The sequence below is a fragment of the Ammospiza caudacuta genome, chromosome 5 (assembly GCF_027887145.1).
Source record: "Ammospiza caudacuta isolate bAmmCau1 chromosome 5, bAmmCau1.pri, whole genome shotgun sequence".
NCBI lineage: Eukaryota > Metazoa > Chordata > Aves > Passeriformes > Passerellidae > Ammospiza > Ammospiza caudacuta.
Window position 1 is genome coordinate 2,758,358 of NC_080597.1, and position 27,717 is coordinate 2,786,074.

At 37.4% G+C, this 27,717-nt stretch overlaps 1 protein-coding gene across 1 annotated transcript in view; it reads left to right on the forward strand.

Moving 5' to 3' along the window:
- The window catches only part of PLCZ1 (phospholipase C zeta 1), a 45,472-nt gene extending 19,067 nt beyond the window's left edge, over positions 1-26,405 (forward strand). The window contains exons 7-13 of the mRNA XM_058805169.1: positions 4,190-4,414; positions 6,595-6,751; positions 8,406-8,522; positions 18,044-18,216; positions 21,206-21,338; positions 22,788-22,937; positions 26,323-26,405. Of these exons, the coding sequence (XP_058661152.1) occupies positions 4,190-4,414; positions 6,595-6,751; positions 8,406-8,522; positions 18,044-18,216; positions 21,206-21,338; positions 22,788-22,937; positions 26,323-26,405 (1,038 nt within the window). The remainder of the gene's footprint in view (positions 1-4,189; positions 4,415-6,594; positions 6,752-8,405; positions 8,523-18,043; positions 18,217-21,205; positions 21,339-22,787; positions 22,938-26,322) is intronic.
- Positions 26,406-27,717: the final 1,312 nt, after the last annotated feature.

The window sequence follows — 27,717 nt, forward strand, 5'->3', positions numbered from 1 at the left end:
TTTTATTATTTGCAGGTTTCCTGTCACAAAGTTGGAATTGATGTGTGATTAACTGAATGGGAAGTGGCAGTTACTGTGATTTTACAAGTTGTCTTTAATGTTTACCACACAGCTGCAAGATCAATTACTGTATTGTGGTGATTCACAAGCATTTCTGGCCAGGATTGCCAAGGCTTCCTATGGTTGTTAAACCTGTGGTGTCCAAATAAAAGGATCTGTTTAATGATCTCCTTGAGAAAGATCAATAGAAAGTCTCCAGTACAACTTTATACGCTATGGACATTTTAAATTCTGCTATTATGGGGAAAACCAGTTAACCCCATAAACCAGGACTCATTGTTCCCACTTTTCTTAAGCTTTATCTACTCAGTGTACAAAGGAGCTTTCTCTATACAGTGAGTGTTTTCACTGAGAAATTCAAGATCAAGCCTGCTTTAGTATATCTGATTCTGTTGCTTCAGTTATGAGAGGAATTCCTATTTATTTTGGGAATTTCAAATATGCAAACATCTTGACCAAGTCTTTGCATCAGAAATGTCTTTGCTTCTTAGCAATTCAAAACATTTCTTTTGCCTTTCAATCAGTCTGTGGTATCTATTCTTTACAAAAAGAAGAAGAAAGATATGAGAATGTGGTATGTCTTGGTGATGACCTCAAAAAAAACCCCGAAAAACAGCATTGTTTCTCATAAAATTACTAGAATCTCTAGGCTGTACTGAGTACTTATAGAAGGCTCATCTAATTCCTTCACTATTTTTAGGCATTGTGCTCTTCTTGAGGGAACATGGTTTTCCCAGAAATGTGGTAAACATGTGACAGCCATTATCTGTTGGTAATAGGTTCCCCGTAGTGTAAAGCAACTGCAGGAGGCAACTAAAAGCAACACATTGCCATATTTTATATAATCACCCAGGCAGGTTGATGGTTTATTTGGTGTCTAAAAATCAGGTTGTTTGTTTGTCAAGGTGTCTTCTTGGAACACTGAGCTTTGCTAAGGAATCTGCCATGAGGACTCTGAGCACACTGGTTTAATATCCTGGCCAACCTGCAACCATCTTTCTCCACATTCATCCTTTGGATTTCTTTCCAATCCATCCAGAGATTTAGCTGCCTTTGTAGAATATCATCGCAGCTGTAGCACAGCTGTTTTGCCTTGGACGAGACTTGCCTGAAGTTTACTACAGAGCACAATACAGAAGTGGAATTTTTGGGGTAGGGTGCTTCTCACTGGGTAAATGTGTTGTATGAAAACTTGCTATGAGCTAGCTAAAATGCTGCTCCTGATATAATTAATATCTATTTGCCCAGAGCTCAGACATTGCTGGTAGTATTAGTTTAAAGTATCTTGATAATTGTGATTTATAAGGCTGCCACAAAGACATCCAGTCACACTTCACTAAGTGTGAGTCTCTTGAATTGTTAAAGATAGCTGGTGTTGGGTTTTTTTAACAGTTGTACTTAACAAGTCTTGTCATTGTCTCAAAACCTTTCCCTGTGTTAGACTTCACAGGAGGTGTTGCATCTTCACCCTGTATCAGAATTTAAGGCAGCAACACAATTCTTGAAATAGAATATTATGTAAAAGTCAGAAGAGATTTTTAACCTTGTTACTTAGCAAGATTTTCAGGATTTGATATTCCTCTAACTAAGTACCTACAGCTGGTAAGGAGAGGAGAAGGGAGAAAAACAAGCTACATTTAAACTGGAGAAACTATTCTTTTTTTAATACTTATATCTCAAATCCAGGGTTTATTCCTTAGATTTTTGGGAAGTGAATTTTTACATTACATAATCACAGAGATCAATAGGTGGGTTTGCTTGATCCAAAGTGCTTGTGATTTTTGTCTTGGAAACTTGGCATTGCTTCAGCTGATTTGTGTTATACATCACATTAACTAGAATATACAAAAAACCAGACTTTTGTTCATTTAATTATGTAAATATTTGTTCCAGTTGATTGTACTTTGAGGCTTTTGCTTATGCCAGCCTTGAAGTCCCTCTATGCTCTAGGGAAGACCTATTATGTTTTACATATTTAAATTTTTTAGTATGCTTACAGTTTATATAGAGGTAAACAGCAAATGTATTTTTAACATACTTTGCCTTTCATAATAAAACTAGAAATGAGAAGTTTTAGTGAATACTCAGAGTTTCAGCTTATTAAAAGACTTTTCAGCTCTCTTGGAAGACTTGGACTTGTAGAGAAAAAAGGGGTCACATGCTTAGCAGTGCTGATTACCAATTAAAGAACTCAGATTTCACAGTCACTGATTTTGTAACCATACATTTATTGTAAGTTTTTTTTTGAAGATCTTTGAAGTTCAGACAAAATCCTTGGTATGTCATTTTTCACTCTGTGTTTCACTTTCAACCATTTGGGGTAACTATTATTACAATTTTCTTCTGGCCAAAAAATAGCAAATTTTCATATCACTAGGGTATTTTTTATGACTGTTTCTGAAATGAGTCATGATTTAAAAATGTTATCTTTGTAGAAAAAAACCCCAAAAAAACTTAAAAAACTCCTCCTACCTCAGGGTGTTTACATTTTTGCTAACAGCTTGTAAACAGAATTTTAGAGACTGACTTAAAACATCATGACCCATTGTTTTATAACTACACACACATTCTACAGTCCTTTTTATTTAAAGAAATTTGCATACAGGAGGCAATAATGTAACCATAGAAAGTGTTTTAATCCCCTGTATACTAGGATTGGTTTTTTTAAATTTGTAGAATTAAGTCTTCATGTGAATAACAAAATACAAGATTGAAAATGGATAGAATAGCTTTTAAACATTGGGAAATATGAACATACAAAGGAAAATTCAGAACTCTTAAAAAATATGGGTTAATTTTCATTTATTTTAGCATTAATAACATTAAAATTATTCTAAAAATATCACAAGGAAAAAAAAATAGTGCATCAATAAGAAATGAAGGAAAATTTAAAGGGCATCCTTATTCTGAGTCACCAGTGCAGAGAGACTGATCAAACCTCCCAGCACCATGGCACTGATAGATACTGGGCATGGGACGTCTCATTGCACTGGCACCCTGGCAAACTACCAGCCTGAAATCTGAAGTGATAAAGGGATTATGAGCAATGGAGCAACAATGGCAATGAATGGAATGTCTCTGTCCTTGCCTATAATGGCTCTGGTTTCCATTATAGAACTTTGGGTTCATATGTTTTCATCATCCACACCTTTTATATTTACTTAGTGGATACTTCAAACTACAGCATTTCAGTTACCTTTCATTTATTGTGAAATGATTCGTTCCCTGTTCCTGCCACACTCCCTTTTCACTCCCTTTTCACATAGGAAATTTAAGGAATATTTTTGAGGATCACTTTATTCAAGAGCCATAGTAAGTCCTGTTACTCACTGGCAGCTCCAGTGTCCAGATGTAGATTTGAGTGTCTGCTACATAATAACAGCTTTACTATAAATATAATTTTGTAATCAAAGTGAAATATAAATTCAAATAATTCTGTTGCATAGATGAAAGCCATGTTATTAGAATCACTATAATTGAGAGATGCTTTTCCCCCTTTACATTATATATTATGGAGGTTGATACATGCTCATTTATAAACAGAGAAACTGCTTAGACAAAATCACCAAACTGTTGTTTCCCTCAACTGGGTAAGATCAGCATAAAGGATCTACTATAAAGAACACAAGGTATAAACAGAACTTTTAATTTGGTACACAAGAGAGATATGCACAAAAAATCAAATGACAAATTTCCTGCAGCCTCAATGATAGATGAAAACATTCCAAATTAACATCATACATGTCTATAAGTACACACACACACACACACATATATATAAGGACATTTAGGCATAGTGAAAAAATATAGTTTTCCATCTTGTCTGGCTATCGCCTTTGGCTCTTACTTCCTACTTATGTTTTCATAGTTTCAGCATCTGTGTGCCTGTGGTGGAGAGCCTTTTTTCCTGTCATGGGGTTAGATAGCCACATTCTGTTATGTACTTTGGTCCCCAGATTCTGTTTGGTTCATTTGGCTTTGGCTTCTGCCTCACTCATATCTATTTTGCTTCATTTTATAAGCTCACTTCATTATACTTAATAAACAACTTTGAAGACGAGTTAAATAATACCAAGAGATGAAAAATCTACAGAATTCTAGTTATTATTGTTAAATCTCTTTTCTACAGGCATTAAAATTCAAAGTTCTGATAAAAAATAAGAAAGTTGGAACACTTGAGCAAAGCCTGCTCAGGATGGAGGAGGAGTATGGTGGTGAGGCAGAGGAAGTGTCTGACTCTGATGTTCCCTCTGATGATGATGACACAGAAGTCATGCTTCCTGGAGGACCCAAGACTCCTTCCAAAAGAAAAGGAGATCGTAGATCTTCACCTCCACCTCAAAAAAAAAGCAAGGTAGCTTTTGCTTCAATTGAATATAGAGAACATATAGATTTTTTTTTTTTTTTAAGAAGGACTATATTATCTTAAAATAGAGACTAAATTTAAAAGGGAAACTTTAAAATTGCTAAGATCAGTGCATTTGGAAATTACATGTTTTAGCTGAAGCTTTCAGAGTTTTCCTATTTTTATAAGAAAAGTCAGACTGGACCACATTTTAGTATCCAACCTCCCAGTGGTCCCATCTTGAACTTCAACCCCATTTTCCTCTTTCTGTGCTTGTCCCAGGTGCACAGTACCACAGTAGATTTAAGATGAAGATACCCAAGTGTTTTGTTGGCGCCATGGCCCCCTGGAGCTATGTATAGAGAACATTTATAGCACTTCCTAATGACAACAGGCAGAGTTAACTATTTCTTCCCCAAGTCTATTTTTAAGACAGATAGATTCCCCTATTTTCTTCTGATAGATTCCCCTATTTTCTTCTGATAGATTCCCCTATTTTCTTCTGTTCTGTGATTTTTTACATTAAACTTGGTGCACATTCCTGGTTGTGCTGACACATTTTTCAGCACCTGAAATTGAAGAGGCATTTTAACATTTATCATGTAGAGACTTAACGTTAAGCACTATTTCTGAAAGAAGTGTAAAAATTGGGTGTAATCTCCTATCTGAAAGTCAAATTGAACTTATTTTTTTTAACCAAGTATAATTGTCTACCATTGAAAATCCGTTGCTTTCTCAGAGTTGAAACTGCTTTGTTCAACTTTTTTAAGATGTCAAGCAGCACCTGAAGTGTCCAGTCACTCTTGCACATCATGCTCTGATTACCTAAATGTGGCTAAACTGGCAATGTTCCTCAGAGCCCAGTGTTCTTGCTGAGAAACAGTGTCTCTTTTTTTTTTTGTATAATTTGATGGTGAAAGTTTTTGCTTCTTTCTCATTCCATCTGACATGGAGAAACAGCAAGGAAAAATGCTGAGGAAGGATGGAGTTTTCTTTGAACAGGAAATGTCAAATTTCTAGGCAAAAGTTTTCAAGTTTATTGATAGGACCTTTTTACAGATGAGAATGTATTGTGGAACACATTGTGAATGTATTGTGGAATACAATACAATGTATTGTGGAATACTCTTAAACAGCAGCAACAAAAAGTATCTGCTCATGTTTCACAGGCAGAAGGGGAAGTGGTTTCCAGGGTCCCACTCTGTTGGACTATTTGCCTTGCTATCCCACTTTTGGGAGGAGGGGTGGGAGAGCATTTGAATCTGCAGAAGAAGTCCCAGTGATGCTGCTGGCTTTGCCTGCCTCCAGAAAGTTGCATTTTCCAGGATTTCCATGGCAGCAGACCCCTATTGCTCCTCGTGGGACACAGCCTCAGAATAATTAATGCTCTTGAACTTTGCATAGTTTAAGAGCCATGAGGAGGCAAACTCTGTTATTTTGTCAGATGAGACTTTGCCTTCAGAAGCTTTAATGGAATGTAAACATGATTAGCATCAGCAGCTCTCTGCTAGCTACTGCCCCCAATTAGCTCACAAGTTGTGCTGTGGAAAATGAAGTGGTCATGTAGTGCCTCACTGTAAGAGAGAAGACCCTGGTAAAATGTCAGTCGTTTCTGCTTGTTTTGGTAATGGAGCAAGACTAAATTAAGATTTTGGTGAGAGAATCTTTGACCTTAATCAAGAAGAAAAGTTTTCCTGACTTCAGAGCAATGCTTAGAGGAATAATATGCCTTTGACTAATTTGTTTGGCACAGTGTAACATTTTCCTGTTATTCTTCATTTTACAGATGAGTTTATGCTGTTGGTCCTTTCTAGTATTTCATATATTTACAAATAGAAAGTTGGAGGTATAGTTTTAAGGAGTAATGTTAAAAGCCAAGAAAAATGATGTTATTGCAAACACCTTAGAAGCAGGAAAACTGTAAAGCTATGCAGAATATTCTGCTAGGAAGCATCTCTCCACTCACCCTATGATTACTATGATGAACATGAACAAAATAACCTCAATTTTCTCTCACTAGATCAAATCTCACTATTAAAGGTCATATTTATTAAATTCATTAACTGTGGCATCTTTTCTCATGCTTTATGCATCCAAAATTATTGTTTCTGTGAATTATTAATAATAATAATAATGAAATATGCATTATTGTGACTTTTTTATTCCATTATTCATCTGATGATTATTAGGTGCGGAAGACAAAGATTGCCCTTGCATTGTCAGACCTTGTGGTTTATACAAAATCTCAGAAGTTTGTGGGCTTTGAGCATTCCATGCAGTTTCAGAAGTGCTGGGAAAATAATTCCATTGGAGAGTCTAAAGCACGAAAACTTGCAAGAGTTTCAGGTAATTTCTTTTGAGTTAATTAGTTTAAAGTTACTTGTTGCTATGGTTCACTGCTTAGGCATTGGAAGGGTAAAAATTTTATGAAACAACTGCTGTCTGATTTTATTTGGGTCTTTGTATAATACTGTGTTAGAAATGTCCTTTGAATAGCATTTTTTAAAATTTCTGTTGGTTTTGTGGGGAAAATTGAAATTCAACTTTGTTTTAATTTCATGTATTTTTATAAGAACAAATATTAACACAGTCTACAAAATGAATGTCTGCCTTTTGATTCATTGTTTTCTGCATCAAATAATTTAAGAGTTCAGCCAGTACTTGAAAAAGTGTGGAATAAATTTCACTCCTCCTCCCCCCTTCCTAAAATCTGGGCTGAAAAAGTGGAGTTGGCTTGGCAGTGCCCTGGCTTTGGTGAGAGCTGCAGATAAGAGCCCACATTAAAGGGCTGGATAAAGCCCAGAGCAGGCAGTTTGCTCCACTGGAGCACACCTTTCATGCCAGCCAAGCTGGGCTATTCCAAACCCACTCTGGCTTGGGGCATGTCCGTTTGGTGGAGGCAGCACAGTGCAGCCTCTGCTGTTCTAGCTCCAGCTGCCTGCCCGGGGCTCTGGGGGTGTGGAGAGCAGAGATCACCGGCTGTGACAACGGCAATGGCAATGAGAATGACCCCTGCCACACGCCCATTCACTCGGGGCCAGCCCTGCTGCCACCCACCCACTTTGTGGAGGCGCTTCAGTGCCTGGTGAGGTGAATGATGCATCAAAAAGTAAGATTTTCCAGCCATCCACAGAGAGTCCTCTCTGTTCCTCCAGCACTCTAGGGAATATAAAACTAATTCTATAACTCCCCCTCTCTCTAAAAAACCACCCCCAAACAACAAACCCAACCAAACAAAACCCCTAAACAAACAAAAAATTATGAGAGGAGAATGGAATATATCAGAGAGATGAGCCTGGAAACGTAGATTTTTGGTGAATAACTAAAAATTGTGTAGATAGACGTCATCTGGAGCTTCCCACATCTGTGTAGTCCATGCCTGCATATGAGAAAGGAGGGAACACAGCCAGCAGAAGGAAAAACAATGTTCATGAATAGTTAACAACTTCTGAGGCTTATATAAGAATAATTTAAGTGGCTTTTAAAAGCGTGCTGTTCCCTGGTCTCAATATTATTTAGACATTTTATTTAAATCTCCCAACAGCAAACAAGCCAAGATCATCTAGAGATGATTTTCTCTTTCATTTTGAGCTACTATAGAATGGGGAAACTTTTGTGCAGTTCCCTGTTCTGTGTCTTAGTTTCCCATGAGAACACAGTGGGCTTTAGTGTAGAAATCATATAATTACCCTGTAAAAAGATGAAGAAACAGAATATTCCAGTGAAGGAATGATTTTTGGTTCATGAACTTCTTAAAAAAGTCTGCACTATATACAGGAATGCTGTCAGATTCAAATACATGGAAGATATTAAGGTTTCAAAATAAGATTTCAGGCATAGCTCAGAGTGGTCCATGTATTAATGTTAAAATAGAATACATTGATATAATATTGTGTATAAAATTTCTGGATCCAGTGACTGCATTTTTATTATTTATTCAAATAGGACCTCTTTGATAGCAAAGGTTTTCTTACCAAGATTTTATCCTTCTGTTTATCAGCTAGCCAGTTTATTGCACATACTACAAGATTTATTACAAGAATTTACCCCAAAGGATCAAGAATGAAATCTTCAAATTACAATCCTCAAGAGTTCTGGAATATAGGGTGTCAAATGGGTATGTATCCTTGCAGAGACGATTGCATTCTAGGCTTTACAAATGCAAGGGTTTCTTGCTTTCTGTAGTATTTTGGTGTTATATAGGTTGCATATTTCCCACCAGTGACATTATTTTAATTTTTTGTTATATAAACTTTTCCTTCAACCCACGTCTCCCATTAGTTTTTCATCCCTGGTAGTTGTAAACATCACTTTGTGTTGAATAGCTGTCTCTTATCCTAGATATTTAATTTATTGTACTTTATTAATTTCTTTAAAATATATTTTTGAATTGTATATTAACTCTAGTGATAATTTAGCATTTTTAAGCTTCCATTACTCAGCAATGGAAGTTTCTTCTGCAGGGTCTCTGGGTTTTCAATGGCTCCTGTGACTTGAGCAGTACAGGGGCAGGAGATGTGAGCACAACCATTGATAGTAGTGCCAGAAATCCCAGAACAGGATATGTTACACAAGGAAACACAAATATTCCTGGTCAGCACCACACCCAGGTTCAGCTGGGAGCTGCTGGGAGCCTCCAGTCTTTATATAAATGTAACATACATTTAGCATCTTAATTCCCACTGCATAACATATTAGTTTCCTGAGCAACAAAATAAAAATTATTTCTGCTTCTCTTCATTGCAAGTTATTACTTTGAATTTGTTAAAAATAAGCATGGCATTACTTCTGTGGGTACAGCAGGCTTTGAAAAACCTCTTACCTATAAGCATTTTGTCCTTTTTTATGGCCTTAAAGACAATTTTACCTTCATCTGTTTGTTCTTCAGTTTGAAAGATTCTCATTACAGAATATTTTTCTCTGTCTGCCTGCTACATCTTCTTCAGCCCTAGGTAAAGGAGAGCAGAATAGTTGAGCTTTGGTTTGTTTTGTTTTGTACTCACAAATATATTCTGTCTTTGAGTCTTGGCCAAGGGCACCTGAGGGAGGCTGCGGGGTGAGCAGGGCACTTTGCTGCAGGCTCCTGGTTTGGAGGTGAAAGGTTTGGATTCACCCTGTTATGTTAAAATACACACTCATCCAAGGACAGGCACAGCTTCCACTCTGCCTGTAGGGCCCTAGAGCTTATGTCACCCTTGTTCCAGGCTGCCTTTCCCACTTCTTTCATTTCTCAGCTCCCCATGTATCTCCTGTGACAAGTTACCTTCCCCATCCTGACTGTTTATATTGAGGTAGAGTTTTACATAACTACACAAGGACTACAAAAGTTACTGATTAGTATAAATTTTACTTGTTTCTGTGTCCTTATAAATGCTTATTTGCAGTACAGATTTGGACTTGGGCTGGGCTATCCAAGTATCTTCTCATTACCACACTGTGTGAAATTGGTTTGATTATGTTCTGTCCTTGTGGTTCATCCGCACTTTGTGTAATTTCTGGATTATTGAATTGGGTGCTGCACTCTGTATGCTATCATTGCCATCTACACTCCATACTGCCATTAAAAACTAGTACGTTTGTTCCATGCTTAGAGGAAACACTAGCCAGAGGTCCTTAATTTCAAATGGAATTAATCTCCCAGTCTTATCATGCTGCAATTTACTAGTTTTCTTTCTGGCCTGTAAATCTGCACACTTATCTTTGAAAGAATATCCATTTGTTAGATCACAGACAGGGCTGAAGTCTTTCAAAATTACTATACTGATTGTTTACTCAGAGTATACTTTAATGAGAAGTCATTCTAAACATTACTATGCAAAACATATGACTTCTGGTGCATAGGGAGTTTGGGCCCCTTCCTGGAAGAATGAAAAATATGTAGGAAGTGGTTAGATCTGCTCTCTTGGTCACTTCATTTGCATCTTCACTCAAAACCCCCTCCATTTTTCACATGGGAATAGGCTGATTAAAACAAATTCTCCACATATATAATTTCCAAGCTATGTTAGATCTATTCTTAATTCCCTAATCTGCTTCAGATAAGTGTTTGGCAGAACTACAGCTGCTCTCCACAATGCAACTCCCAGAGTGAGTGTATCAGTGAACATTCTGCTGATGTCCTTCCACTGATTTAACACAGAGTTTTGATTTTTTATGTCTGTCCCATGTCTCTATAATTCACACACTTTTTGCGTGTGTGAATTATAGAGACATGGGACAGACATACACACCCTGCCTTTGTATTTTACACCCCATGCGCAGAAGTGATCCCTCCAGATCCCTTCTGCCACTTCCCTAAAACTCTTCAAAGGACTCTCAGGTTTCCCCTATGCCACCTATTCCCCTTCTTACCTCCCTTCTCCTCCCCACACCTGCAAGTTTGCCTTCAAGTTCCTTTAACATCCATAACTTCTTCTGGCTGGGCAAAGAAAATGTACTAGGTTTTGTTCAAACCTAACATATAATACTGTCTGCCAGGCCTCTGCATCCTGTAATTATGAGAATTGAGTTATTCCTTCACTTCCCTTTAGTGATGGACCCAAAACAGTCTCTCTCCTGTACTTTGCCAGCAATTTTCTCTAAATTGCTTGGAACATATTAACTTGGAGCAGGCTGGCACTCAGCTAAAGCAGGATGAAATGGTCCAACAGGCTCAAGATTTGTTGGGGCTGAGGATGGGACATGTAATTGTGTAAACCTAATTTCCAGAGGAAGACAAGTTAAAAAGCTCACTGAAAAGTACAGAGTTTCCACAAAATAGCTTTTGGATATCACTGTGCACTCCCTGTCTGTTCTCTGAAAATGGAGACTCATAAGAACAGGAGGTTTTGTGAATAAAAAACCAACCCCACTTTTCATAGTCTGTGAAAATTAGTATGCCTTCTGCATACAGCTGCAGTGAGGCACTGGAAAGAACTGGTTTGGTGTATCCATGTCTCCTTTTTCTTTAGTAAATAAAATTAAACTGAAAGATTTATGCAGGGGAAGAAAATTCAGGGTAGTTATTTAAATAAACTGAAGGCAGTTGTTTTATATTAATTGAGAAAAACAACAAAAAATCTGAAACAAAATAGAGCCTCAGTGAAAACAAAAAAAAAGACTTAATTATCCTTTTGAATATGGCATTTCCATGCAGTAGGAAATGTTATAAATGTATCAAAGCACTCTACAGGAATGACCAAAACATGTCATAAGTTACAGGAGAAAGCCATGGTGTGGTAGGTACAGAATTTTGTTTCAGAAGATCCTATATGTGCTTTTTGGAGTGTGCATGAAATTTATATGCTGCTGTGAAAATTGTACTTGGATGAAGGGTTTTTTCTTACTGTAGGTTTTGTCTTGGCCTGTGACACTGAAATGCAGCTTGGCAGTTTTTTTCACATCTGTTTTGTGGCTCAGTCTTGTGAGCAAAAATATGACAAAATATGAAAAGAGGAGGGATAAAGAGCTCTCTAACCAGTTCTGATTTCAATCTCTGAAGCAACCAAGGGAAAAGTAAGCAACAAATTTTGGTATGCCTCACCTGTGCAAATCAAAATGGCTCAAATCTGACCCTGCTTGGGTGCTGTGTCAATAACTATATTATTGCTGCCTTCTATTGGCTTTAATAGCCCAAAAGTGCCTTCTTGGGAAGTGAAAAACTAGAGAAATCTTTTTTTTTAATGTTGTCCCTTGAACTTCATTGATTTGATCCCCACTAAGAGTGAAGTGGTGCAGCTAATTCAAGTGTAGACCTCTACAAGATGGGTGGGACAATATGATTCTACATATGAAGCTCCCCAAATGCACTCAACTTTCCTTTGGAATGGTTCCAAAGGTTAGGAGCTGTTTTGGATGAAGGTGTCATGTTTCTTCTGCAGAAATGTGCCTGCTGCCAGGCTTATGAAAAAGCTCTTGGGCTACTCTGTAGCCTGCTTCTTTTTAGGCAGTTTTTGGTGGGTGGAATAGATACTGGGATTTCACTTAAAAGCAAAGAAACATTGAAATTCCATTTTATCAGTTTTTCCAGCTGTCTTCAGTGCAGACAACCAATAGAGTAGTAAATAATTTATGTGGAGTCTAATAAATTTTAAAAGAAGATGGGGGAAAAAAAATTGCAGGAACACAATTGTTTCTGAAGTCCTTGCAGATCTTGTTCTAAAATCTGTCAGTGATTCATACTAAAACAGGAAGGGAAGTTGATAATATTCACTGTTCTGCCAAGAATCACAAGTTAAATAATTTTTTAAAAATTGGAAAAATTTCAGGTGTAAAATTGGTCAAATGACAGTCAAAAGATGCTCAGCCTTACACTAAAGTGTGACTTTCAGACTGATACATTAATTAAATAGCAAAAATCAATTTAGATTTTTAGACTTGATAATTTATCAGAAATACTTTATGTACTTTTCCCATGAGAACCTCACAAGAGAGGATCCCTACTTAAACCCTTCGCAGATATGCTGGGACAATGGATGACTCAATCACCTGATATCTTTTTTTCCAGTAGAACCACTTGTAATTAAGTAGGAACAATGTCAGCAATTATGAAGTGTATGACTGAATTCTTCACATTTCTTTTGACAGTATCTTTGGAGCCACAGTATTAAATTGGCCCAAAGACAATTAAAAAAACCATTATAAGCATATTATGTCACAGTTCTGCATTTATTCAGTTCTCAGAAGAGCAGTCCCTCTTCCTCTCTCACATTGTAAGTCATTCATAAATCAATTTTCTGTAGAATAAAAACAACCATTTCAAAATGTGTAGGTGAAAAATAAAGCCAGGAATCATCATTAAGCTTAATAAAATTTGGAGTCTGTTAGGGGAGGGAAAAAAATAACAGTTTGACTGATTGATTTTTTTTTGCCAGGAAGAGAGATGAGATTTTGTATGCCAAAATTTATACTGTCCATAGAAGCTTGTAAGGGAACCAATAGTATATATATATATATATTTTTTTTTTTTTCTGGTAGGAAAAAAATGGGTTTTTTCTTTATATTTGGTCAGGTAGACCAAAGTCCTTGTTCATAAAGTTTGTGTGGGTCTCACCTATTTACAGGTTTGCTCTCTTTCACTTTGAAGACCTTCCCCCTTGTCCTGTCATGCCCTTGTAAACAGTCAAATAGTCTTGTTCTATCTTTCTTGGACTCCTGAGATATTTCTGTAAATTTGGGCAGTGATGGATTGGGTGCAGCTGTGACCTGCATGTGAGAAGAAAGCCTAGACAGCCCATGCCCAGCCTGGAGTGCTGATGTGGAATGAAATGCACAGTGTCCTCAAATCCAAGCACATTGATCATCTCATGGCCAATGGCAGCACTCCAGACCTTTGGGATGCAGGCCTGTTTTCAATAGGATTTCCCAGGCTGTGTGCAATTCAGTTCTGATTTTGAATATCTAAGGCATAGATTTTTTTTGTTGCATTTGTTGTGAGTGGCCCACTTTAAGAACACAGACAATTGGAAAGAGCTGAGAGGAAGGCAACAAGGCTGATAAAAGTGTGATCTATTAAATCTCTTTAGATTCAAATGAGTGAGGTGAATCATGGAGATAGAAAGCACTGAGTGCTTTTTGCATATGGTATTTTTTGAAATGGCATAAAATTAATACACTTTGAGATGCATTTTTAAATGGCATAAAATGCAATTAAGAAACTCATTTTAAGAAAAATTGGTGATAAATGTGTCCTTATCAATTTTAAAATCTTCCCATTTGAATGGGAAAATACATTAAACCTTATGGTTGTAATATAGGTAATAGAACCAGGAAGCAAAGAACAAAAGATAAAAAAATACATTTTAAAAGTTTCACTAGGACTATTAATAAGAGGCAGGATAACAGACAAAGGATGTGCAGTTTTTCTCAACTGCCCTACAATCATATTCACAGTGCTCATTTGGTTTTAAAAAGCTTTTGCTTTTAGATTATAAATCAATTATGTCTTGAATTGTGGTGCTTATGGAAGGTGCTGTATATGAATATTTAGAATGTCTTTAGTTCTGCACTTGGTTATGGGACTGACTTCAGATAACTGTTTGTGATACAGAGTTTTGGGGTCAAAAATAGTACTGCTCTGTGTATTATGGAATGGCTCATCTTTTTTGGAGCTGGGCTATTTCCTACCTTCCATTTGCTCTCTGAAGTTATTTACCCCTGGGGCTTACTGGCACAACCATGGCAGCTTTGGTGCTTTGCAAGATGATTTGATTATGGAATACTCTGATCTGAAGGGGACTTAGCCTCGTGGTTCTAGGAATACTTAAATCCATTTCAGGTGCAGGAGTCACACTGAGGAATTCCTTTGCTCAGGTCATTCCTCAAGCCTAGGTTTTGCTGTTGTGCTTTGATTTTGAGTCAATATTAAAGGCTTTTGGTGCTTAATGAAAGGACTAAGGAAAAAGTTTAATGTACACAGTGTTAAAGATGCCTGTACTTCCCCATGAAAACCATACATTGAGATTATGTACTGCTCAGATGGTTTCACTGCAAGCTCATTTAGGCTTATTTCCAAAAGAAACTGTCAGTTTAAATCTCTTTTCATACATGCATTAAATTTATATTGTTTCATAAAACAACAGTACAAAGGATGTTATTGACAGTTCTGCTCTTGAATTCAGCAAAGCTAAAATGAAACACTGGGTAGAAATTCAGGGTTGTTTGCAGAAAGATGTTGCTCAGCCCATGCTGCTAGGCATAGCTTTTGGTTTATGATCCTTGCCATTTTTCAAGAAGTGTTAGGGCTATAACTGCACCTGATTAAAAAGAAAAACTGTGCATCAATGCACCATAAAGCAGTGCCCTGGGAGGCCCCAAGCAGCTATGAACCCTGTGAGCAGTTTTAGTAGAGGTTTCCATCTCAGAGAATATGACACAAAATCTCACGTTTGCTTAATCACCTTAAAACTTGCAACGCAAAGAAACCAGCAGGTAAATGAAAACTACTGTTCCATATGTTTTTAACTTATTCTAAGGTCAAATTAAATTAAGTGAAAACACAGCTCTGATGTTTGAAGATATGAACCCATAATAACATTGCCCTTCACTTGTGTTGCAAAAGTAATTTTCCTAATATGATAAAATATAAAGTATTCTCATTTTCTTGTTGCTGTTGTTACATCAGATTTTCCTGCTTAGTCGCATATAAAGCTTGGTAAATTTAGCAGTAGTCTCATTATGTGCAATCATGTAATTTGGTTCATCATGTAGAAGCTGCTATTTGAAGCTGACTGTTCAATGTGCCTAATTTCAGTTGCACTTTTAAACCCACATATTCTGAAAGTGTGGCCCAGGAATCACCTGAGGACTGAGAGGTCCTGGGTTATCTGTAGTTCAGACTTCCAGGGGCCTCAGGGTTTGCAGCTCTTGTAGCATCCTCTGCACAGCTTGATTCAGTGTATTAAAATATGACAAGCATCATAGAGCACCAAATCTGGGGCTGTTTCTGGATGATGTGCTGATCATGAAAAGCAAATTGTGAATTACTGCCAAAACCATACCAAGAAAATACTTACCCTGTTTAAAAAAGGCAATGGTGTGCAAAGGGCAATATGAACACTGTGAAGTTTCACTTCTGTTGTTAAAGTTAAAACAGATTTCCTGTGTATGTTAATATAAAATCATGTCTGCATCTACATTAACACTTAGTTCCAAGCGGGACTGCATGTTGTGTTTTGCTGTTTCACATTTTTTTTGTTTGTTTGGGGTTTTTCTAGACAGGGTTTCCAGTTGCTCCTGCTTGCTGCATATTGGTTCATGATGCAGAGCAATCTTAGCTAGCACAGATGGGATTCCTGTCAGATTAAATAGCTGATGCACTCTGGGAGCACTTCATATATTCCACCCATTAATTGGTTTTGAGACTATGGAGCCAGGCCCGAGCTCTTCAGAAGTAACCCTACCAAAAAACACGTGTAGTGCAAATATCAGGTCCATTGTACCAGCTGCTTCATTCCTGTTTGTGTTATTTGCTACAGAACATTTTAAAAGGATCATCAGAGCAATGAAGGAACAAATAATTTTTGCATGAAAACAATTCTGTGTGTTTTCCTCTTGCGATAAGGATTGTTGCATTATGTCAAACGTTCATTCAATACATTCATATTATCTCATAGGAACAGGTAATATTGTCCTCTTCATGAATTATTATGAGGAGTCACTTGAACTGCTTAAAGTCTTCTTTTTTCATTCCTACCAAACCACCAGTTTAAGTAAATGACTTCTTATCACTGTCTGTTTAACACATGTCACAGGTTCATAATGCCATCATTCACTGCTGATTTGACTTCTGCATTTTCTATTTTGAACGTGACAGGAAGCTCCAATGTACTGGAATAGGGGAAAATTTCATTAAACAGGTCTATTTCAATGTTGGCTTTATCTCATGAATTACAATATCCTGTTGATGAGAAATGTGATATTTTATTATTGGTGCTGCAGCATACCAAAAATGTTTTGAACTGCCAAGGAAAGGAAAATCTGTCAGGCGTATTTTTGCAATAATCACCAGTACTGCAGGATTAAACTCCAAGAGAATGTGTGCTCACATAAATTTAAGAACACTTTTTAAATTGCTTCTAGTTCTATAAACTTCTATTGCATTTTCACTGGGTGTTCTAACAGTAAACTAAAGCTTCTTAATCTTCTGGGTGAGATGTTTTTTGATGAATTCTGCACCATAACTAAGGTTGGATACAATCCTGTGGTTTTGACTTCTGCACCAGAACTTTGTTAGCAGCTTTGGAGCGCAGGGTCTTGCTGCTCTAGAGAAACTAGGATGTGAATTCAGTTTTTAGGGAGAAAAAGGATCTCTCATTTCATATTCTCCTAGGTCTAATTTAGAAAGAAAAGGGAAAACAGATAGAGCAATGTAAAAATATCTATAGGGTAATTCTTAAAATGGGGTGCAGTTCTAAATAGTGTGCTGCTTTTGTGCACAAATAATTATGGGTGTATGAGTATGGGGATTTTTGAAGGGATTTTGAATGAGTTAGAGATGGGATTTCTGAGTTGTTTTGATGTGATTTATTTTTCTTATCGTCTACATAAATAGGAAGGGTGAGTTCAGCTCACATCTTTATGGTTTAGAAGACTCCTAGTTATAAGACCTTTTAAAGATTTATTGATTAATAAACCACTGTTAATAAAGATATTTATGTTTTTGACCTAATCCTTAAATATTTCATCTTATGGACTCATGTTAAAGTGTAAGCTGTAAGCTTTCTTAGCCAATCATGTTATGACATATAAACTTACAGTACTAAACTGTAACCATTCTAAACTCCTTGTTTACCTCTGTAACGACTTTTATTTTTTCCATATCTTAAACTCTAAAACTCTAAACTTTCTTCTTCTTAATTTGATGTGTTTCTACTTTAAACTATAAATCCACATTCTCTCTTCTGGAACTTAAATTTGGAAACTTTTTCCAAGATCTCAAATAGAATCCTGTGTTTAATTCTAAGCTTTGGCTTACTGAGAATTCCTTACATTTCAGATTCCAGCAATTGAGTATCACTTAATTTAAGGGAAACAGCAGGATCTTACATATGAATTGAGAGATATAGATATCTTAAGCTCATTTGCTTTTTTAAAAATATTTGTTTTATAAAATGTTATCAAACCTAATTCACTAAAATCAGTATTGTTCTAATTTTCCAGTGGCCCTAAACTTCCAAACACCGGGCCCATTCATGGAATTGCAAGATGGAAAATTCCTGGACAATGGTGGTTGTGGCTATGTGCTGAAACCTGCATTCCTGAGGGATCGCAATACCACATTCACACCCCGAAATGTGGGAGCACACAGCAAACCAATGTCTCTGTCAATAAGGGTAAGGTTACTGAAGTGTCGCTTTGTTCCATAAAAATGGGAAAACAAATGTTATGTAGTTCAGATGCAATTGTAACCTATTTTTTTTTCCATTTTATTCTCATTCCTGTTTGTTGGGAATTAATATTTTCAACAAGAAAGGTAAAACTCTCATATAGTATCAACTGCTGCTTGGATACTTTCCAGTCTGTATCTCACTTATGTTTGCTAAAAATATGTAAGAGTTCAGAGCTTCTAAGAGTCTGTAAAAATACATGATTTTTCAGTATGCTGTATAAAGAAATATAAATAATGGAGCTGACAAATGGACCAGTTAATTGTGCTTGTGGAAACTGAGCTGAAAACACAGAAATCAAATGTGCACTTTGGGTGTTATTTCTTTCAATATCAATAATACCATGTGTACTATTATAATGCTAATTGAGAAATGGAAATTTTAAAGATAAGATAGGAAGCTTTAGGCTTTTTTAAAGTCTCATTATCTTCCTATGCATATATTAAAGATTATTTATAATCCTAAAATGGTATAAATGTGTGAAAGGAGGAATGAATTAATAAGTCTTTGAATTATTTCTACTTCTCCCAAATTATAATGTGATTTACGTCCCAAAAATACTAGAAATACATGTCATTTACAAATAAATGGTTCGAAAAGCCCTTTTTTTTTTTTGAGATAAAGTAGATTTGTTATAATTGTTCACTAATTAGAAAACTCCCTTTTCCCAATGAAAAAGTAATATTTCTGAATACACAGAATACCACTGGCATAAATGCTATTTAATTAGCATATAATTAGTGTGTAATTGCTATTTTGTTTCTTTCAGACTAATAAATAGTGGAGATAAAGCAATAGTTAGTGACAATTATAAAATACTTACATAATGCACGCACCTAATCAAGAACATTTTAGTGTTCTGACAGTGAGCATACCAATTGTGAAAAGACATTGCTGGATGATTTCAGGCAGCCAGGCAAATACATCACTTATTTTAGCCCTAATTTGGATGAAGCTGGAATTAGGATGAGGAGAAACCCTGAATTGTAATGCAGGACACAGCAAAAAATCATTGTCAGTGCAAAGGAAGTGTCTGAGTTTGGAAGGAGCTGGAGAAGAGAAAGGCAGTGTTTTAGACTGAGGACTTTAGACTGAGACTACAGGCTGGTAGAGCAGCAGTGGCATCCCACTGGCTGAGGCACTGAAGGGCACAGAGAGCCCCATTCATTCCCAGCAGCAAAAACCAGGAAATGGTGGTTGAAGACAAAAGGAATTGGGAGCAGGAGTCAAAGGAAAAGCAGCTTCTGCTGGAAAAGTTACTAACTGGATGAATGGACAAATGACTTAACAGAAAGCAAAGATATAAAACATCTAGGGGACAAATCTCTCAGAATGAATGAATAAAGTACAGAAAAGTCACATAGGGCCTGATTTTACTGAATTCATTATCCTCAACCTGATATGCCACAATTCCCATCAAGAGGCATGGAGCTTTTGAAGCACAGAGATATTCAAGGTGCTTCATAAAGAGTCTTCTCAGCCTAACAATTTTTATGTCTCTGCAGCACCTTGGATCTCAAACATGGATTGGATTTATGTATTTGGGTCCTAGTGTGCTCAAAAGAACTCACTCTTTTCCCACCCCAGGGGAAATTTTGGCTCTAGCAATGGCTCATGCCTTGCCAAAAGCACTCAGGACATGGCAAGGAATCTCCCAGGTTCCCAGTGGGCAGCCCATCAGGGATTGCAAAGCTTTCTGGTGAAGGCTGTAGCTATTCACTAGGAAGAAAGGACATCAGTGTTTGTCAAGGCTCAAACATTTCAGACTATAACTTCTCTTTGAGCAAGGCGTTACAGAAAATACCTAAGCAAAAGCTGGAATTTGTGGGTTTCGATTGTTTGGGCGGCTGACAGGGGAATAAGAAACTCTTATGATGCTTAGTCCTGAGACCAGGATCAGGGGTCATATCTTGCAGCTGTGTTTTCAGGCTTGTAGATCTCTCCCAAGACATTTCATACACTGATTTCTAAAAAGCTGATTACTGCACAGATGTTTACTCTTTCCTAGGTGTCCTGAAATATAGATAGAAAGCAGACCAAGTTGTGACTTTCAGAAGTCCTTTCTTAGGCTGGGTGCCAGATTACAGGGCAGTCTGAGACAAAATTTCCAGGTAGCTAACTAAATTAAGGAGAAAAACATCAGGAAGCTCACTAAATGAGGAGTTTTTGTGTTACTGTGTGAGACATGAGGCACAGGTGAGGGAGTCTGCTACACACCCTGTAGCACAGTGCAGATGTCACCGTGGGTCTTGATGCTGATCCACTCCCCACAGACTGGAATTCATGATCTTGAGAGTAGAAAATGTAAAAATCACTGTACACTGATTCCTCCAATGTTATTATTTTGCATGGTTACAAAATAGAATTTTTATGTGCAGCTATTGAGTAAAAACCCCTGAAAAATATAATTTAAAATATGGTATCAGTTTTATATACATATATCTATATATACATATATATAGTTAGTGACATATATATTATATATTTATTATTCACATATATATTTATATATTTAATTATTTATATATTTTTTTATTTATAAAGAGGGTGGTGAAACACTGGCACAGGCAGCCCAGAGAGGTTGTATGTGTCCCATCCCTATAACCACTTAAGGTCAGTTTGGACTGGGCTTGGAGCAATCTGATTTAATTTAAAATGTTCCTAAATATATGAATGTTCCTATATATATATGAATATAATATAATATATATACTATATAAATATATACCACAATATTTCTAAAAATTTATCAACAAATTAAGTTAGATGAAATCCATATTATTGATTCCATTGTATTTAATATGTCTTTAATACATCAGTTTATGGCTGGTATATCCTTAAAATAATTTCTTATGAAAGGTATTTCTTTTATGGTTACTACATGGCTGTGAATAGTTCATTATTACAGTTATTTCAATATAACTTTATTTTCCAGCTGATCAGTGGCCATCAATTACCACCCAGTGCCATGTCAAAGACCAACAAAGCTGACCCCATGGTGCAGATAGAAATCTATGGTGTGCCAGAGGATCAAGCCAAAAAGAGATCTAGTGTTATAAAAAGCAATGGTGAGCAGCAGTCTGATTCTCTTGGCTGAGAACAAAGCACAACAACATTTTATAAGGAATCACCAAGGAATTGTTATAGAGAATTCAATTAGTTATCTCTAGACTAGGATTTTCTGGCACAAAATCTGTAGCAGAAGTTCATGCTGTGTGCCATTTTTCTAGACTGGTAGGTTAAGGAAGCACAAACTCCTAGCTGGGATTTTATTTGCACACTGCTGTGGGCTCATCCTGGACAGCAGCTCAGCCCCACAGAGCTGATTGCCTGCTCTCCCCCAGCTGGATGGGAAGAGGGCTGGAAGGGCCAAAATGAGAAAACCCATGGGTTGGGAAGACAGTTTAATAGGTAAAGTAAAAGCTGCTTTACACACAAGCAAAGCAAAATAAGGAATTCATTCACCACTTCCCATGGGCAGGCAGGGGTAGAGCCATTCCCAGGGAAACAAGGGTTCATTTTGGAGTTTTGTGTTACTTGGGAAGAGAGACAGTGAATGCCCTCCCTCCCTGCTTTCCCCAGCTGTGAGCACGCCACCCTTGCTAAGGAACATCCCTTTGCTCAGCTGGGCTCAGCCGTCCTGAGGCTGCTTTGCACAGTGAGAAAGACAAATCTCAACACTGTGTGAGCCCAGCTCAGCAACAGCTCAAACTGCTGTGTAATCAGCACTGTTTGGGTTAAAAATCCAAAATGCTGCACCATAGGGGTTGATATGAAGAAAATTAATCCTATCCCAGCCTAAACCAATAGACAAATTGGTAAATTTAGACTTTTTTTTCTTAAGCAATCGCTGTAACTTCATCACTTGTCTCATTTGAAGTTTCTAGTAGGAGTAATCCCTTAATTGCTTGACAGGTGAAGTGTGTACTCTTTGTTGCTGTCTTTGAGCACTCCCTTATCTTTATAATATAGATCTTCTTGATGTCTCAGACTACAACTTCCCTGTGATCTCCCTTTTTCTGTATCTCTGTCTTCTACGCTTACTTTTTCTTTTTATTTAGATGGCTGCTGTTTTAAATCAGCCCCTGAATTTCTTTTCTCTGTAGGAACATTGCTAAAGACAAAGTAACACCTTCTGTTCCACATTCTTTTTTTGTCTTTCTAGTCAAGTGAGTGTTTTACTACCTGAATTTATTTACTCACTGTGAAAGGACAAACTTTGGCAAAAGCATGAAACTGGTATGGCCACAGGAAAATTCAGGTTGAGCAGAAGTTCTTAACTTGGCTATCCTTGGCCCATTTTGCTCTCTTTTAAGGGATGACACCAACTGTTTTAGGCTTTTGCACCTCTAGAGTCAGTGGGAGTCTGGTTATTTATTTAAATGGGCACAGATATCTAGGGAAAAAGAATGACTCTTTACCAGTTCAGACTAGTGATAGCAGGTACAATAATTCAGTTACTGAGTAGAAAAAAGAGAAATCACATTTGAATCCTGTTTCTTTTCTCTTTTCCTTAGCTTTGTGTCCTAGATGGAATGAAACCTTCTCTTTCAACATCCAAGTTCCAGAGCTGGCAATGATACGCTTCTGTGTGGAGGATGAGGTGTCTCTGGTCAACAAGGACTTCCTTGGCCAATACACTTTACCTGTGATGAGCCTGAATACAGGTAGTACTTTTATGAGAGCCATCTGTAACAGCTTAAAAAAATCCGCAACATTCCAAGCTTTTATTTTTACTGAGACACTACAGCATCATGCCTGTTTTCTAGAGGGAGATTGTCTAACTAAATGAATACATGGCCCTCTCTGGTTTTTTTAACTAATTGTATTCTCTGAATGCAAATCCATGATGTTGAAATCAAAGCAGTATTAATGACAGGAGATTATTCCCACTGCAGTATTCCATTCTAGATGGAAACTGCCCAGGTGGTATTTTAATTCATTGCAAGAAGTGAGACTAGTCAGAATGCTATGAAGGCAGCAGTTTTGTGCAATTCCTACTCAGATAAGTTCAAAATCCAATATCAAATTAAAACAAAACAAGCCACCAAAACTCCCTCAGGTAACCTATCTGCAACTTTTCAGAGTGGTTATAATGGTTATAACAATGGTTATAAATTAGACCAAAGATGGCATTTTTCTTGCTGGAGTTTCTTTTGTTAAGGCAGTAGAGTTCCTGGAACCTTTGTAATGAATAGGCTGCACATAAAGAGCAGACACAGAAGCCAATAGGCCAAGGAGAAAGGCTTATGTAAAATGGCTGTTTACTACACTGGCTTTCCAAAGCTATTTCTGACAAAACAAACAGCTTTTATTAGAGAATAAAGATGCGAAGGCAAAACATTGCAGCTGGCAACAGGCACTGAGCTATTTTATTAAGCTTAACAGGATTTTAAATGGCTTTTTTCCCCTCATGTTTGGAAGTCGTAAAGCTGCTTGTGATTCTTAGTTGAGGTTGAGGAGTTATACAAGAACAAAGACATTACTCTTAGAGCTCAGTTGTTTTTCTACAACATAAATTTTTACACTGATAACCTTTTACTTTCCTTTTATTTGTATACTTCTGGATACTGAAAGAAAATTCAACTCACCAACTCACGTCTGAGACAAATTCAAATATCAGGCACTGCTGCTTACAAGTGCTTGTAAAATTATTAATTGAGGCTTTTTTAGATGGGTTTTTTAGTGTGGCTTAATGTCTCTGTAGGATTAATTTTGGTGACAAATTAGGTATTCATATTTTGGAAAAGTAAGAACAGTAGATTTTTGAGGAAATATTTCCAGTGGAGTAATTCAAAATGCTAGGGAATAAGTTTAGGTGCAAAAACTATAATTGATGCCAAACAAATTGCCCCTTAACACAACATGAAAAAAAAAAAGTAATTTGCCATCAGGATGCCCAGAAGCCATTAATAAAATGCTTCTAAGAAGTGAAATGATAAATAATTTCAAAATTTATTGCAATGCTTACCATTGAGATCTCTGAAACTAGGTCTGGAATGATGGTTTTGCTTTAGGTACCAAGGCTCTCTAAACAGTGAAATAGGAAAATAATTCTTGCAGAGGGAGTCACAAAAAGAAGACAAGGGAAGAACTGCCTAAAATGCTGAAGGATGAGCTAGGAGTTCAGTCTTAGTCCTCAGCACTGCAATTGCTTTAATCTGTGCTACAGGACTGCCCCTTAGTCCCTAGGATTTGTATCCCTGAGGTGTCCCTGAGGGCAAGTTCCTTCCAAAAGCTGAGCAGTGCTTACATCTTTTTATTTTCTTTGTCAGGTAGTGAGAAAAAGTCGTGCCATTTCCTCCCTCCTCTGCATTTTCGTTTGAAAGGATTCAAATCTATATCCACACTGCCTTCCTTTCCCCAGCAGCAGACTCCCAGCTACTTGTAGACTCCACTGGGGAGGAATGTTTGCTGCCCAGCTGTAGCAGAATTTGATTTTCCAAGTAGTGATTATGTAGCTTTACTCAGAGGGGCTGAAATTGAGAGAAATTCTCAACCTGGGCGGTTAAAGGCAAATAGAAGGGGAGTTCTCTGTTACAGTCCATGTGCCAATGAATCTGCCATGGAGAATGCTAATACAGGACAGGAACTCAATTATTACCTCCATTATCATCCATGAGTAGTTAATTATTTAATGCAAAATGGAGCAATTTCAATTAAAAAAAAAAAGTTATACTTCTCCCAGGACACTTTGTAGAATATTCTGTAGGTAGGAGCTAGAACACGAGTCTTTAGAAATTAATCTTAGTCCTTGAAGTGTATCTTTGGATAAGAAATCAACCAAGCCTTCCACATACTGTGTGCATGCCTTAAAAACTGATTTAAAATGAAAAGTGTCTGAGACCAGCATTAATATCTGCTGCCCAGAATCTGAACCTTAAATACCAGAGGAACTTATGTGTAATATGACAGAACAAGGGCAAATTGTGCCAGGGAAGGTTCAGTTGGACATCAGGGAGAATTTTGTCACTGGAAAGGTTGTCCAGCACTAGAAAGGGCTGCTCAGAGAGGAGGTGGAATCATCATCCCTGAAGGTGTTCAAAAAACAGCTGGATGTGGCACTTAGTGCCACACTCTGGTTCACAAGGTGGTGATCAGCCAAAGGCTGGACTTGATGATCTCAGAGGCCTTTTCAAACCTAAAAAAATTTATGATTCTGTATAAAAGAAGCAAGAAATTCCAAACCCAGGTTAGTGTGGGCCCCAAAGACTCCACAGGCAACCAGACACACCCAAGTAGGGGCTTTGAAATATGCAGTTTTGAAAACAGAGATACTGATACAAAACACAGAATTACTTAAATACCTGGAGTTATATATACATAGACAGAATACAGATTATTTTTTAATCAAAAGTGACATTGTTTATTATTATGAAATAATGGACATTTAGTCATATCAAGCCATACAGGCTGGGGTTTTGAAGAAGAGATTGTTTTGTTTTCTAAGCAGGTAAGTGAATTATGTTTGAAATTGAGAACTACAGCTTCTCCAAATGTTTCAACCAACCAGATGAACACGTTGTTTCTGATGGCATGACTTATCTCTAATAAAGTGAATTACTCATATGAAAACAACTTTGTAAGATGTCATTGCAGAGTTGTTACATTTCATTTTTTTCTGCCTCAGCTGGACAGTGCACAGCTGCTGCAGCACCGTTCTGTAGGTGCCATCACTGCTGTTTCACATGCTGATTTCATTTGCTATCAGAACAATGTGTGCAGCACCTAACCTTGGGTATTACATTGTAACCTTTGCCCATGTGTAAATATCACTGGGCTAAAAGTCTTCCATTTGAAAAAATACCACATCCTGAAAAACATTAGAATTTTTCACTCTGTCACTAAAAATACCACAATTGAAGTACTATATATATATGAGAAGAAATAGCACAAATGGTGTTTAGGTCCTGTATAATTTAATTTTATTTTAAAGAGCTATTTACAGAATCATTAATTTATGCCTTATCTGCATAGATGACCAAAAAACCACTCCATTCTAATATCTGTGCTTGTGGTTAATACACTAATAAGGTGTCCTTGTATTTCCAGGTTATCGTAACATTCCGCTGCTATCCAAAGATGGAACCAAGCTGGAATCTGCATCGCTGTTTGCTCATGTTTGGTTCTATTAGTGATGTTCTGCAGAAGAAATTATTCTGGGGGATTGTCCCCTGCTTCAATAAAGTAGCATTTCGGGCTTTCCAAGAGCCCAGGGGCCTGATTTCCAGACTGGCACATTCTCAATGACTTTGTGAAGCCAGTGGGCTTTTATGGAAGGGATGTCCTGGACAAGGGCTACTGTCCTTGGCCGTACTGCTATTTTTCTGTAGGGGAAGACTGAGTGTGAGAAAACCTAAGCTTTGAAATGCACGAGTGTTGGAAAATCCCAGCTCTATAGAGATGGGGTAACTGAAAGGTGTTTTAAAAGATTTTTTTCCACTATCAGTCTTGTAGAAGGTTGAGACATAAGAGATGTAAAACTCAACACCATTCCATCAGAAGCCACTCTACTTCTTGGTTACAATACCTTATAAATGTTTTTCAGCCTATTAGCTTTTGCCACACAATGCTGCTAATACTTCTAACCCAAATTATCTCTTTTTTTATCCTACATGGCCTTGCTGCAATGCATCTTTCACAGTTCTAATTCTCCAAAATATCTGGTCTTTTTGACAGACCATCTTTTGAAACTCGTTTCTAGTTCAATCTCTCTCTCAACAATGTCATCTCTATTCCATGGCCTTCCTAAGTCAGCACACCTTATCTCAGAGTTTGCACACACATGTACAAGGCTGTGTGAGCTTTCAGTCAGGTTTTGAGAGCCCTTTACAAATCAATTTTTCACACACAAGTCCGTGGGACCTGATGAGATACATCCACAGATCCTGAGGGAACTGGCCTAAGCTGCTATCCATATACTTGGGAAGTCATGGCAGGCTGGGGAAGTTCCCACTGATTGAAAAAAGGGGAAAATAGCCCACATTTGCTATCAAAAACAGTATTGAGGGAGGTGATTTTACCCTCCCGCTCTGCTCTCAGGAGTTCCCAACTGGAAAGATGCATTCAGCTCTGGGGGTCCCAACACAAGACAGATGTTGATATTTTGGAGTGAGTCCAGAGCAGGGTCATGAAAATGATCAGAAGTGTGGAGCACCTCTGCTGTGAGGAAAGGTTGAGAGGATTGGAACTGTTCAGCCTGGAGAAGAAAAGGCTCCAGGGAGGACCTTCTAGAACTTTCCAGTAGAAGGACAGATAGAGATTGGACAAGAGTGGGTGGTTTTAAACCGAAAGAAATTAAGTTTAATTGAGTATTAGGAAGAAATTCTTTAGTGTGAGGGTGGTGAGGCACTGGCACAGGTTTCCAGAGAATTTGTGGACTCCTCCTCCTCGGAAGTGTCCAAGGCCAGTTGGATGGGGCTCTGAGCAACCTACAAAGTGTTTCTG